This window comes from Physella acuta, unplaced genomic scaffold (assembly GCF_028476545.2).
Source record: "Physella acuta isolate Inbredline_101_S28 unplaced genomic scaffold, ASM2847654v3 ptg000797l, whole genome shotgun sequence".
NCBI lineage: Eukaryota > Metazoa > Mollusca > Gastropoda > Physidae > Physella > Physella acuta.
In genome coordinates, this window is record NW_026732315.1 from 1 (window position 1) to 13,705 (window position 13,705).

The following is a 13,705-nucleotide window of genomic DNA, read 5'->3' on the forward strand; positions in this document are numbered from 1 at the left end:
AATCAGTATCACAATTTATTCTATATATATATATTTAATTTGGAAAAATTCCACCTACCTGTATCACTAGGCTTACAGTCGGCCTTATATAAACGTCTACCTACCAGTATCAATAGGCTTAAAGATGGCCTTATATAAACGTCTACTTACCTGTATCACTAGGCTTAAAGATGGCCTTATTTAAACGTCAACCTACCTGTATCACTAGGCTTAAAGATGGCCTTATATAAACGTCTACCTACCTGTATTACTAGGCTTAAAGATGGCCTTATATAAACGTCTACCTACCTTTATCACTAGGCTTAAAGATGGCCTTATATAAACGTCTACCTACCTATATTACTAGGCTTAAAGATGGCCTTATATAAACGTCTACCTACCTGTATTACTAGGCTTAAAGATGGCCTCATATAAACGTCTACCTACCAGTATCAATAGGCTTAAAGATGGCCTTATATAAACGTCTACCTATCAGTATCAATAGGCTTAAAGATGGCCTTATATAAACGTCTACCTATCAGTATCAATAGGCTTAAAGATGGCCTTATATAAACGTCTACCTACCTGTATTACTAGGCTTAAAGATGGCCTCATATAAACGTCTACCTACCAGTATCAATAGGCTTAAAGATGGCCTTATATAAACGTCTACCTACCAGTATCAATAGGCTTAAAGATGGCCTTATATAAACGTCTACCTACCTGTATCACTAGGCTTAAAGATGGCCTTATTTAGCTGTATAAACAACGAAGCCTCTTTGCTGTTGTAGCTGAGACTCTCAGACTTGTCAAACACCAAACCACCGCTGCCAACGACTTTCAGCATGTAGCCGCTGTTGGGCAAGTCAGCGGGCAGCTGGGATACAAAAGTCATATCCTTACAGTCAATGATTATATATTGTACTACACTATCAACTAATATCGTAAAATTACCAATAGCTTGGGTAGTTTCTATTTTGATGAATAACACAAACATGATCTTTTTACATCCTCTGTCCTCGATAAAAATGGGTTTCCATGTAATGTAACATTGAATTTGTCCTACCCAGCACTGATCAATAAGAGCTACGCCTTACCGACTTCATGAGTATGTATAGCCCTCAGATATTAAAAGACTACCTGTACAACTTTAAGACAAATAGTGTTCTTGGCATCATTTGTATTGACTTTTACGACAGTGAAACATTGTACCCGCATGGATTCTAACACAGACAACTAGTAGTTGTGTGCTCTACGCAATTATCAAGCTGGTAACACGGATACAAATTGTTTTTAAAAATTATTTTTTTTCTAAGCTCTAAATGAATTCACGAAGAAAATAAATTGAAATTTGGCCTTAGTCAGTGTTTCTTACAGACTTTTTCTCCGGGGGGGGGGGGGTCCTTTGATATATCGGGGGGGGGGGGGGTTTGGGGGGGGGGGGGTTTGGGGGGGGGGGGGGTTCGGGGGGGGGGTAGTGGGTCAGATATTAACCAGGTTAGAAAAAATAAATTATCTAAGATATTATGGAAATTTAAAATTATTCAAATTAAAATTGTTCATTAAGGATTGACTCACTTTTATGTTGATCGTACCAGGGGAATCTGCGAATGAGAAAATACACAATTAGGTATTGTCATTTTAAATTATGGCGCTTATTATTATAAATGCTTATTTGTATTTGCTTTCATTAACGAAGAGAAGTTAACTCACCCGATTTGAAGACTTTCTTGGCGCTAGCTACGAGAGTTGCTTTCCTTAGAACTTCGGCGACGACCGTGACGTCACTGGTGGCCTTGAGAATGTTGACGCTGACGGTAAAGTCCATGTTGGGGCGGATCGTTGATGGGGCGATGACGACATACGAGCTGGAACGTTAATTGTTTGTTTTTTTAATTATAAACTAAAACAAATAGATTATAAGATTTTTAAAGTTGCCACGGATAATATATCTTAAACACCACAACTAAAACGCCACAAACAGTAATGATTGTTAGTAATACTTTTGTTGTTATACACAGCTGAATTAACCTTTAATCAATTTTTTGAAATTTCAAAAAAAGACCTAAATTTTAAAATTAATAAGATTACGTCTGCTGATAAGGCTAATTAACCTTTCACCACCCCTCTTTCACCACCCCTCCCCCCCCCCCCCCACTTACTTGTGTGCACACACGGCGGTGACAACCGCTGTGAGAAGAAGGAATAACCGCATCTTGTTGCCTGGAAACAGGGGAGACAAACATTATTACAGTAAGGATAACTCAGAAATTATTCAAATGAATCAATTAGATGATTTGCATGTTTGTTAAAGTTTTACTTTAAATCATTACTAATTAAAGTTTACGTGTTGAAATTGATATAGTTTAATAGCTCTGTATTTCTTTTAAATAATAATAAAGCTAGCTTTATAAATCATCATCATCATATCCCAAGACAAATGGGACAGATGAAGCAGAGTTTCAGATACCTCGGCATATGAAGGGATAGTGTGGTCAGGTAAGTTCTACTGATTTGAACACGGGTTCGAACTCTAGACTCTCGGGACTAGCAGTCTAGCACTCTACCACTAGGGCATGCCGTCCCTAGGCCTCTATTATTTAAATACAAAAAAAAATTCTAAAAATTTATTGTGGTTCTACACTGCATTTATATGAGCTAAACCTTAACTAAAATCGTCTTACCTATGCAGTCTTTCTCCCTGTAAGCAAGCACTGGTTAAATCTTATGAGGACCTGTAGCCACACAGCTGTTACTTTTTAATTAGACGTCAAGTAGCGCAAATGATCTAACCCCTTTTACCATCTTTATATAAACTATACTCAATTGTGCCCATTTAAGTTTTTTAGAGTTAATTAGTGACTAAAATCGAGCAACTGCGATGCTCGTTACAATTAACATGTAATTAAATATTGATTTCGTTAGTTAAGTTAGGTTGTAAGGTGTTATTTCTTAACATAAAGTTTAGTTACATGTATATAAGTTATTCCTTACAATCTTCTCGTTAAATTTCATATTTCTTCACAAAGTCTATATCGAACTTTCACTTCTATGGCTTATTTAGATATGTGTTACTTCATGAATGGGCAGAATACGTTGAGTGTGTTAATACCATTTCCAACTTTATACTCCGAATTCAAAGATAAAAATTTGAATATGTAACAAAGATGGGTTGAGTTGGACGACGAGGTTAAATGGTAGAGCATACTACTCCTAACCCCAAAGTCTCGAGTTCGGATCCCGGGCTCGAATAAGAGATGTCCATAAGTACAACAAGCTACGACGAGTACCCGACTCACGTTAGGGGAGGTAAAGGCGGCTTGGCTGACCGCATTATCCCTTTTATACGCCGAGTCACAGAAATAAGTTAACTCTACCTCACCTGCCACAGGTTAAAAAAATCGTGCGCTCCACCGCCCTACCACAGTCCCGATAACTGTAGCACACCTGCCATCACATGACTCTACTGAACTGCTCGTCTAGGTCGATACTCACCTGGGGTTTTCAATGGAGGCCAAGGTAATCCTGGACAAGGGAATATGGAAGATGGGTGGTGGATAGTGGATGGTGGATGGTGGATGGTGGATGGTGGATGGTGGATGGTGGATGGTGGATGGTGGATGGTGGATGGTGGATGGTGGATAGTGGATAGTGGATAGTGGATAGTGGATAGTGGATAGTGGATAGTGGATAGTGGATAGTGGATAGTGGATAGTGGAATGGGGATAAAGGATAGTGGATAGTGGATAGTGGATAGCGGATAGCGGATAGCGGATAGCGGATAGCGGATAGCGGATAGCGGATAGCGGATAGCGGATAGCGGATAGCGGATAGCGGATAGCAGATGGTGGATGGTGGATGGTGGATGGTGGATGGTGGATGGTGGATGGTGGATAGTGGATAGTGGATAGTGGATAGTGGATAGTGGATAGTGGATAGTGGATAGTGGATAGTGGATAGTGGATAGTGGATAGTGGATAGTGGATAGTGGATAGTGGATAGTGGATAGTGGATAGTGGATAGTGGATAGTGGATAGTGGATAGTGGATAGTGGATAGTGGATAGTGGATAGTGGATAGTGGATAGTGGATAGTAAATAGTGGATAGTGGATAGTGAATAGTGGATAGTGGATAGTGGATAGTGGATAGTGGATAGGGGATAAAGGATAGTGGATAGTGGATAGTTGATAGTTGATAGTGGAAATTGGATAGTGGATAGTGGATAGTGGATAGCGGATAGCGGATAGCGGATAGTAGATAGTGGATAGTGGATGGTGGATAGTGGATAGTGGACAGTGGATAGTGGATAGTGGATAGTGGATAGTGGATAGTGGATAGTGGATAGTGGATAGTGGATAGTGGATAGTGGATAGTGGATAGTGGATAGTGGATAGTGGATAGTGGATAGTGGATAGTGGATAGTGAATAGCGGATAGCGGATAGCGGATAGTAAATAGTGGATAATAGATAAAGGATAGTGGATAGTGGATAGTGGATAGTGGATAGTGGATAGTAAATAGTGGATAGTGGATAGTGGATAGTGGATAGTGGATAGTGGATAGTGGATAGTGGATAGTGGATAGTGGATAGTGGATAGTGGATAGTGGATAGTGGATAGTGGATAGTGGTTAGTGGATAGTGTATAGTGGATAGTGGATAGTGGATAGTGGATAGTGGATAGTGGATAGTGGATAGTGGATAGTGGATAGTGGATAGTGGATAGTGGATAGTGGTTAGTGGATAGTGGATAGTGGATAGTGGATAGTGGATGCTGGATGCTGGATGCTGGATGCTGGATGCTGGATGCTGGATGCTGGATGCTGGATGCTGGATGCTGGATGCTGGATGCTGGATGCTGGATGCTGGATGCTGGATGCTGGATGCTGGATGCTGGATGCTGGATGCTGGATGCTGGATGCTGGATGCTGGATGCTGGATGCTGGATGCTGGATGCTGGATGCTGGATGCTGGATGCTGGATGCTGGATGCTGGATGCTGGATGCTGGATGCTGGATGCTGGATGCTGGATGCTGGATGCTGGATGCTGGATGCTGGATGCTGGATGCTGGATGCTGGATGCTGGATGCTGGATGCTGGATGCTGGATGCTGGATGCTGGATGCTGGATGCTGGATACTGGATACTGGATACTGGATACTGGATACTGGATACTGGATACTGGATACTGGATACTGGATACTGGATACTGGATACTGGATAGTATTTTATTCAAATTTCTTTACCCTGTAATGTTTTTATATCTACTCCTTTTAGCAAACACTTCGACGCTATCCAATTAAACCCAATGTCGTATAACACATTTATTTATTTTTAATTAAAAAAACAAGGATACTTTTTTCTATTTCCACGTAAACACATTAACTTAACTACTGTTTCAGAAAGCTCGAGGAAATTGTGTATTAAATAGTAATATCTTATACTTAGATTACTTTTAATTTTGAGTGAAGCCGTGCCCACCTATCTTCCCCCCCCCCCCCCCCACCCCACCAATATACATTATAGGTAAATTAATATTTTTCCTTTTTCTAAAATACCGTAATTTGAGTAGGCCTACTGTTTCGCTTAGTAGGCAACGTTTTAAATATAAATTTAACCTTCTGCTCATAGAAATCTCATCAATTTTTGAGCGATTTCCAGTAAGTAAAGAGTTCTTTACTCTATTTTCCATGTCTCAAACTTTTTCAGAAACTAATTTTATTTATTTTATATTGCCATAAAGTATATTCCCAGAGCCTTTCGACTTTATATGTTTTCTCGAGAAACGAGCTGTTTTGTCTTAGATTTATATATTTCGCTAAGAATATGTTACTTATTATTATAATTATTAGAATTAATATTTAAAAAATAATTGAATACGAATATACGAGTAAGTTTAGCAGAGCTCACTGCCGCTTTATTATATCATATTTTGAAACATACTTCATCAACAACACTTATATTTTCAATGTTTTAATATAATATAATGTTGGATTTCTTTACAACACATCACGGAAAGTTGAGCTGACATCAGTGTTGTCTTTTAAAATCTGTCGTGCATAATAAACAAAAAAAACAAGTCTATATTATTTAATTATTTGAACAGCGGTTCATTATAAAGAAAATAAATTATTTTCTTCTTTTTAGTGCACATTTATACAAAAGCTTGTTATAAAAAAACGTTGGTTGGTTTTGGTTTTTTTTTTTTTGGTTTTTTTTTAATCCTTTAAATATTGTAAATATAGTATAATTGTAAAAATTACCTGACTTAAAAGAAATGCGCTCCAAATTAATGTAAATAATGTGTGTATAAAAGTGCGATAAAATTATTACTTTGTAAAGGAAACATAATTTATTTACAAAATGTAATTAAACATTCAATTAGGTTAATTTTTCTCTCACATTATATTGCCATCGAGTTTTGACCAACATGCTAAATTCAAAAGAAATTGGTCCATTGGGAGTGGTCAAAATTTGGCTTGCTTGGTTAACCAAGACGAAGAGAAACAACAAAAGCTCTAAGCACGAGGAATCAAGATAAAATCTAATCTTGCATAAAGCACTCGAACGATGGGGTTTTTTAAACGTGATACCTTCCATATATAAAGCGTGTAAATACTCTTTATATCTTAGTCTTGAATATAGACAAAAAATACTCAGGTGAATACCACAGTGTCTATTAGACAAATAGGAAGTAGAATCGGTAAACATCCCAAAATAACAGTCAGTATCTGAATATTTCCACTGACCTAGGCACAGCTAATACAATCCTTGCAGACGTCACAGATGGAAGAATCCTCCAGAATTTCGGACTGGTAAAAAACCGTCACCTGGTTTCCTGATTAAAACGAAAACAAATTTTATTGCATCTTTTTATGAAATTATCTATCTCAATTTACAATATCTATATATATAATTCTCTTCTGGGAGCCGTTAGAAAACAAGCTGCAAGCACCTCCTTGCAGTCCCCTCTCTTTCTCTCTATCACTATCACTACCACCCCACCTCACCCCCACATTGTCTGGTGAGCTGTGGTCACGCTAAATGTTTAAAAAGCTAAATGTTTACAAATCGTAGAGCCGTAGAGCCGGGTTTCTATTAGGGGCAGATAATTTCGTTCGATTTTAAACTTACAGGAGGTGACTAAGAAATAACTAAGAGGAGGCTGCTTTCACGGGGGATGGTGTAGGGTCGGGGTTAGGGGAAAGGGGGGGGGGGGTAGTGTTTTAAAGCAAATATTTTCAGTGGCAGCATTGGTACTGTCGAATTCACAAATTATGAATTACTAAAAAGTAGAAAATAAAACAACTAATTAGCGGCGTATGATACGCTGCGGGTCGGCTCGTATAATTTAATTGGATAAAAATGGATAAAAATACTAATTTTTTTCTATATTGCTCATGAAATTTTAAATTATATAGATTACACGTTTAGAATCTCTAAGAAGTTTAAACTTAACTGTATTGAAATTTATGTTTCTAAGTTTAAAACTTTTATTTTAATTAGTTGAAGCATAGTACGCCTTAGTTTGTAAAGGTTTTCTGTCAAGTGGTCTAATTACTATATATTATGTCATTTGAAATATCGTTTATTTCAATATCCGATAACGGCCAAAGATGATTGTAGAAACTGTTGAACGATGTTTAAGTAGATAAACGTAAACCAAGCAATGTTAGTGTAAAACCTGTGACCTACGTGGCTCATAGTAGTCATAGACCCTGACGGCAGCTGGCTGGGACTTGGCAACAAAATCAACTCGTCTGACTCTAAGGTTTAAACACACGGGCGTCGTGCCGATCTGGGAGGTAGAGACACATTTAGTGTATAGATAGTACATTTTTAAAATGATTTTCATCCTTCTTAGTGAGCTACACAAACTGATTTATTGTTTTTTACCTGATCCTTTCAGATTTCAAACATTACGTATTTCATCGTAAGGCTTTTTCTATTTTATGTCAATGTATAATTTACTTTTTATCTGCTTTAACTAAATAACAGAAATAATTAGACATTTTCAAACTGATTAATAAACTATAATTAATTTAAAACAAAAGTATTTTAAAAAGCAGCTGTTCAAGTCATAAAAGCAAAGTAATAATATTCGTTTTGCAAAACACATAAGAATAAGTATTGCCTGATTGTATTTTATTTGCCTACTTTAATATACAATTCATGAACAAAACATTTTAAATGGATAAATCAAAATGGTTTGCTTTCGGGATATATTTTGATAAAAATATTGAAAGAGAATTACTAAATTGAAATTTAGAAATACAAAATAAATTCAAGTTTCATTATTTTAAAATTTAATCAAGTCAATGTTCATTATTATAAAACTAATAAACGAACGTGCTAAAGATATGCTTTTAAGAAAGATAAAAAAATTAAAAATGTTTGATAAAAAAAGGAGAGATTTTTCAGATAACAAAAATTATATTTGATTTTTTTTTTAAACTTTAGCAGCCGCCTTTCCAAACTAAAAAAAAATTGAAGAAATCATTTTAGATTGAAAGCGTGAAAAAAAATTCCCTTTTCAGCATACTGACCTTATCAAAATAGAGAATGACCTTCTTGTTTTGTGTCTCGACTCTCTTTAGAATGTCCAATTTGGTAATACTCTCAAGGTCAGCATCAAAGCCTGATGGGATACCCAACTCTTGGACAGCCATTCCACTGCTCTGGCCATTTCCCCTCCACCTGATTTAACAATTTTTAAAAAAGAAAATTAATTAAACTAAACTTAAACGTATGATAAAATATTTTTCCTTCTCATATACTTTAAGTGAAAATACATCAGTCTACGAAAATATAATTTTCATCTGTTTTATTTAGTTCGCAAATTATTGCCAAACAAAGAAAAACAAATCGATAGTATGTTAACAGTTAAACGCTATAACTACTTTCACGTACGCTGTGCAAGTCTCCAACACTAGTAGGTTAAGTGTCTCCTCTACAATTTTAACTTTTAGATCAAATGTAATGGCCTCTATTTCTGAGAGAACATTGAAAAACACGGCTGCCTATAAAAAAATATAAAACAGCATGTGCAATTGATTCTGGGTTATAAAATCAAAACATGATTATAAGTATTTTTAATATTACAACACGTTGAACTACTATCTACAAAAAATAAGTCTGTTTTAAAACTATATTTTAAAATAATAAATCCCAAAAATGGGAGATATGTTTTTGTTGTAATACGTGTAACACATATGGTTACCAGCCAAGGGGGGGGGGGAGAATGAAGTTTTAATTCATTGGGTTGCGGCCCCTGTGGGACCGCAACTGAACTGTTAATGTAGATTTTTTTCATGCTCTTGTGAGCGATGTTACCTGTGTCCCATGTCATGTTACATGGGACTGTGGGTAGTTTCGTGCCTAGCCGTGTGAGTCACACGCAAGGCTGCTGTCTGTGGACACGGTGACCAAGATGTAGAACTAATGATGTTTTTTCTCTCTGATTTGAAATCGTCGTACTACTGTGTTCTGCATCGCCGTCATGGCTCGATGCAGTGAATAAAGCGAGTACTTGACAACAACTGTCGGTGTCAGTGTGTTCTAAATCTCAGGGTCAGCACGTCTTAACCACAACACCTCAGTGGGTAAAAGCATTCCCACTGAATGAGGGTTACATACGATTCCATAAAGTAAAGTAATACATAAACAAACAAGCTATAAGTGTATAGGAATACTTACTTCAACTAAGGCTACACCTGAGCCACGAGCGATGATTGTTAATTTTGCTGGTAAACTTGTAATCTGTACATTTTGTATATATATATATATATATATATATATATATATATAGGCTATATATATATATATATATATATATATATATATATATATATATATATATATATATATATATATATATACATAATTAGAGTACGTGTGTAATTTTGTTTAAAACATTTGAAAACAGAGTTTAAATTACAAACTTTATCAACAAAAGACAAAATATTCATACGGCACCTCGCTCGTCTGCACCAAAAGTGAGTTGGACTTGACTATATCAAAGGTGAAAGTCGATGAAGCTTCAGATTGTGAGGAGACAGAGACGATGCCAAACCCCTGTGTACATCGATATATATATATATATATATATATATATATATATATATATATATATATATATATATATATATATATATATATATATATATATATATACATATACATATACATATACATATACATATACACATACATATACATATACATATACATATATATATATATATATATATATATATATATATATATATATATATATAATATACATATATATTTATATTTATATGTATATATTTATAGGACGAATGATCTCACGGACAAAAGATACCAGGACAAAATATATAATGACAAATGATATCATGGACAAATGATTTGAGACAAAATATCTAACAGTAAAATTTTAATAGTAGTATTTAATGATTTTAATTGATCTGAACATTTGTATTGACTGTCATATGTATCGTTTACCATATTTAATATTGTTTATACGCCTATATAATAATTTCAAGAAATGTTTGCCGCATAAATTTGTTCTATCGACTAAACATTTTAACATTAAGATTACTAAAATATTATGAGAAGATTAAAGAAATTTTTCGATAGACAGCGTAAGTGGACTTGCCAAACCTAAGACAATTCTACCATGTCAGGTGGACGAAATTAGATAAAAGGGAATAAAATAACAATAAAGACACACCTTGGTAACAAGGGATACATATATATATATATATATATATATATATATATATATATATATATATATATATATATATATATATATATATATATATATATATATATATATATATATATATATATATATATATATATATATATATATATATATATATATATATATATATATATATATATATATATATATATATATATATAAATCCACAATTTCAGGGAATTATTTTTAGGAACTGTAGATTGATTGAAACACTACCTGAGAACTGCTCTTGTTGGTACTAAAGCTGGATTTAGACTCCAGCGTGGCGGTGATGTGAAGCTTCAAGTTGTTGCTGTACGTCTGCTTGGCGTACTCACTCATGGCGTTCAGTGCGACAACCGTGTCCTACATAGAGTATAATCGTTTAATTCTAATTGGTGAACATAATATTGTGCAATTTATGTTTTTAATTAAATGTTTATGTACCATTGGGGAAGAAAATGTTTTTAAAATATTATTTTAGAAATTCAAAAATTTAGAATTTTAAAATGAGCATAACATATGTTATATAAACAATGTTGGAAGAGGTGTCCACAATAAAAACAATATAGATTCAGATTGCCCGGGATAGGAATATAACTTTTATGGCGATTCTTAAAAATTATATGGGAGAGTACGAAATAGTGACGTCTTACTTATATATTACATTTAAAAAAAAAATTTTGTTTACTAGTTTGAAATTAATTCATAAAATTGTTTTTTTATAAATTATAGTTGAAATTAGCAAAGTTTCCCATAAAGACAAACTACTAGTACACGGTTTTTTATTGGATACGTTAATTTATAATGGGAAATGTTATCACATTTGCAACTTTAAAAAAAAAATTGATGCTTGTTTTGTGGACCTACCAACGTAACATGTCGTTTTTTGGTGATTAGATATTTTAACTAGAATTTTACAATGAGGTTAGTTAGGACAAGGTAGAAAACAGGTAACAAGATTAATTACAGTGCTTTATCACAACTCAAAAACAATATAGATTATGCAGAAAATAAAATGGTTTTTCAGCTTATACGAAAACATTTATCATAGCTTGCGTTGTATTTTAGGCTATAGTTAATCAAAAACAACTTTTTAGACAAACCTGTGTGGACGTGAAGCCTCCGTTGGCGTTTCTCTGTTTGGTGATCCACTGCATGATGCTCTTGCCCGCCACCAAGTCGCCACGCTTTGTGTAGGTCAGCAAGACGTAGGCGGTCATCTCTATGTCAACGGCCTTGGTGGGGTTGGGGCTCTGCCAGGTGTTGGTAGAGGTCTTTGGTGGCTCCGGCTGGTGCCAGTACTTCATGCCGTCTGCGTAGGAAAATTTAGTTTCCTTAAGTGTTAAGCGTGTCTGTCATTTTAGCTTGGCATTTAATAAAAACATTTTAGTGGTTAGTATTTTGTCAGTGGAATACAGTAATTTGCCAGTGGAATATAATAATTCGTTAGTAGAGTATAGTAATTCATCAATGGAATATAGTAATTCGTTAGTGGAATACAGTAATTCGTCAGTAGAATATAGTAAATCGTCAGTGGAATACAGTAATTCGTAAGCTGAATACGGTAATTCGTACTCTTACATTGGTATTATGAAAGTAAGTACCTTTGATTGTTGCCTTGGCCTCCAATTTGTGTAGAACAGCTTGGGTCATTTTGCTGCCGGCCAGTTGGAAAGCGTAAGACGCCATGGCGAGAACGTAGAGATCATCCATCTTGGCAACTTCCACTTCAGCGTAGGCCAGAGCCTTACGCCTAGCTTCGGTTACATTCTGGGAAAATAAAAATAGGAATATACGGTATAATCGAGGTTTTACTATTAAATTAACATTATAAGTCATTACAGCATCTGCTTACAGATATATTAACCCCTGACCTATCACTATAAAGTAAGTCAACCGTTACATTAGAAGTCTAGAATTAACCTTTTCTTACCTTTACAAAATAAAATCAATGCCCTGACTTATCAATATGAAATTAACCATTTTCTCACCAATAAAAACTCTACCCTTGAGTAAAGCTTTAAAATTGATACATAGTTAACCAATTTTTAAAAAGCGCAAATGGGGAAGAATTTGACACACCCTGCGATATTTAATGGAGGCGAGCGAATTGACAAGAATCCTTTCATAATGTTATTGACATGGAATAAAACGTGTTTTTTAGATTTAGCAAAAAAATTGAACGTAAAAATAATTTAAAAAAATAAAAACTTAAGCCTGAAATAAATTCAGAAATTTTATATTTTTAGAGTCTATGTTATAAAAGTTGCAAATCCAGAGAACTTAAAAATAATTTGTTGAGTTTAAGGCTACATTTCTATATATTTTCATCAAGCCTAAGTTATAACCGGTTGTTTCACTTTCGTAAGACAAATATTGATTGGCTCTAGAAGAACTCCGTGATCGATAACTATTTGTTTACAAAACTTTGCAGAAAAAGTGTTTAAATAACAATGCAAATTTAAACCCCATGACCTAGTTTTTCTTTTTTTAGCTTACAATGTGTACAATAAAATTTATGGCAGCCTATCGAATAGCAGGATGCCATTGTTTATGTCGACATTACACGTGAAAACCAAATTGTTTTTGCTTTTTTTTTAATTTTTATTTTGTTACCGAAATTATTAAAAACATCAAATACATCCAATCTTTAGTAAAGTCCGAAAAAGACCAGACAGGCAGGATTTTATAACCATATTAATTATAACTACGCCATGCATGATTTTTAATTATTTAATGGGCCTCTCAAATACTTTCTCACTCTCGTCCATTAGCAACATCACCAGACAGGCACTAGATTGGAATACCCCAAAAAAAAAGAAGATAGTACGTAGGCCAAAACGAACATGGAAAATGTCAGTGAAACAGAAGCAGCCGGAATGACGAAAGCCGAACTTAAAGAAAATTCTAAAACCGAGTACAATAGAGAGGTGTGATTGCGTCCCTTAGATCCACAAGGATTCCATATTAATGAATATGATGCTTATCGATTTTTTAA

The 13,705-nt window shown here is 34.7% G+C and overlaps 1 protein-coding gene across 1 annotated transcript in view; it reads right to left on the reverse strand.

Moving 5' to 3' along the window:
- Positions 1 to 5,866: 5,866 nt before the first annotated feature.
- LOC131951071 (CD109 antigen-like) overlaps positions 5,867 to 13,705 on the reverse strand; it is a 28,955-nt gene continuing 21,116 nt past the window's right edge. The window contains exons 30-39 of the mRNA XM_059313341.1: positions 12,312 to 12,477; positions 11,811 to 12,019; positions 10,942 to 11,070; positions 9,951 to 10,049; positions 9,672 to 9,734; positions 8,886 to 8,995; positions 8,522 to 8,672; positions 7,671 to 7,773; positions 6,725 to 6,813; positions 5,867 to 6,025 (exon numbers count right to left, since the gene is read on the reverse strand). Coding sequence (XP_059169324.1) covers positions 6,725 to 6,813; positions 7,671 to 7,773; positions 8,522 to 8,672; positions 8,886 to 8,995; positions 9,672 to 9,734; positions 9,951 to 10,049; positions 10,942 to 11,070; positions 11,811 to 12,019; positions 12,312 to 12,477 — 1,119 coding nt within the window. The 3' untranslated portion in view covers positions 5,867 to 6,025. The remainder of the gene's footprint in view (positions 6,026 to 6,724; positions 6,814 to 7,670; positions 7,774 to 8,521; positions 8,673 to 8,885; positions 8,996 to 9,671; positions 9,735 to 9,950; positions 10,050 to 10,941; positions 11,071 to 11,810; positions 12,020 to 12,311; positions 12,478 to 13,705) is intronic.